Raw genomic sequence first — 1,282 nt, 5'->3', positions numbered from 1 at the left:
GTTTTTATATCTGTGATCTTTTTTATTGTTTTTAGTTTTTTTTTCTCTCTGTTAAGTACTTTGTGATGTTTGTGTCTGTGAAAGGTGCTAGAGAAATAAAGTTTACTTACATACTTTACTTAATTAAAATACAAATGAGACCCTTGAGCACATCATACAGTTAATCCAGCTGAGGCTCATGGGTAAAAAGTGATCTGCAAGACCAGTGTTTTTAAATGTAACCTAATGGAAACATTCAAACCTGTGTCCAGGCTGTCCAGAAGAGGAAAGACGGTGATCTTCTCCATTCACCAACCACGCTACTCCATCTTCAGACAGTTTGACCACCTGACTCTGATGCACAAGGGAGAGATAGTGTATGCAGGAGCAGCAGAGCGTGCTCTGGACTACTTCACAGGCCTTGGTATGAACTTTGTGTCCCGTGAAAGAACAACTTAAACACAATTGGACATGATGGATGGAAAAGTGGTGCTTATTTTTTCTGATAATAATTTGTATCATTCCATTATATCTCATGCTTTAGCTCAGTTAAATATGTCTAGATCCAGATTATTCTTACTCTTTCTTTTACACAAAGCTCTTATTAGTACGTTGAAGGTGAATGTGTGTTTGTTTTTGGACAGGATATCAGATCGAAGCTTTCAACAACCCTGCTGACTTCTTCATGGATATCACAAATGGCGAAGCAATGCCAACAGTAGAAACACCAACTGCAGGTAGTTTATTTGAAACAAAACAGGATTTACAGGAACACTGAGTCTTATCTTATTCAAGTTTTACAATTTGTTGGTAAAATAAATGTCTGAACATTTGAGATGCATGCCAACGTTTTAAACAAAGATGTTGCTTATTCTGTATTCTCAAAATACTATGTGTAAGGGATGACTCTCAACCACTACCGTGATATATTTTAACTCATTGTCTGTAGAATCAGCCACATTATAGCCATTTTTGTGTTAGCTAATGTCGATTAGTTGTGACAGCCAACAATCACTGAGTTGACTCCAAACATCAATCAGTTGTTATTAGGGGTACAACAATACATGTACCCGTATCGAACCATTCAGTACAATGCTTTGGGTTCAATACACACTTGTATCGATCAATACAGATTTTTAAATTTTATTTTATTAGCTTGTTTTCGAAAGATGCTCTTTGTTGAAGGATTAGTGGATCTGTGTTCGACTACTCCACCTAGGCTGCATTTTTTGAGATCTACTGAGAAACTTGCTGTTTCAGCAACATTTCATTTAAAAACTGTACTTTTGAGGTTAAACAAATG

The 1,282-nt window shown here is 36.3% G+C and overlaps 1 protein-coding gene across 1 annotated transcript; it reads left to right on the top strand.

The window, feature by feature from the left end:
• Positions 1-251: 251 nt before the first annotated feature.
• On the top strand, positions 252-716 carry LOC106511960 (ATP-binding cassette sub-family G member 2; the record flags this gene model as incomplete). Its single annotated transcript, XM_014000673.1, is given in 2 exon segments — positions 252-403; positions 624-716. Coding segments are annotated over 2 exon segments (245 nt in total), but the record flags the coding sequence as incomplete, so codon positions are not given.
• Positions 717-1,282: the final 566 nt, after the last annotated feature.

Source organism: Austrofundulus limnaeus, unplaced genomic scaffold, assembly GCF_001266775.1.
Source record: "Austrofundulus limnaeus strain Quisiro unplaced genomic scaffold, Austrofundulus_limnaeus-1.0 Scaffold3698, whole genome shotgun sequence".
Taxonomy (NCBI): Eukaryota; Metazoa; Chordata; class Actinopteri; order Cyprinodontiformes; family Rivulidae; genus Austrofundulus; species Austrofundulus limnaeus.
The sequence above is the reverse complement of the archived record's forward strand: the minus strand, read 5'-3'. Positions and strand labels throughout refer to the sequence as shown.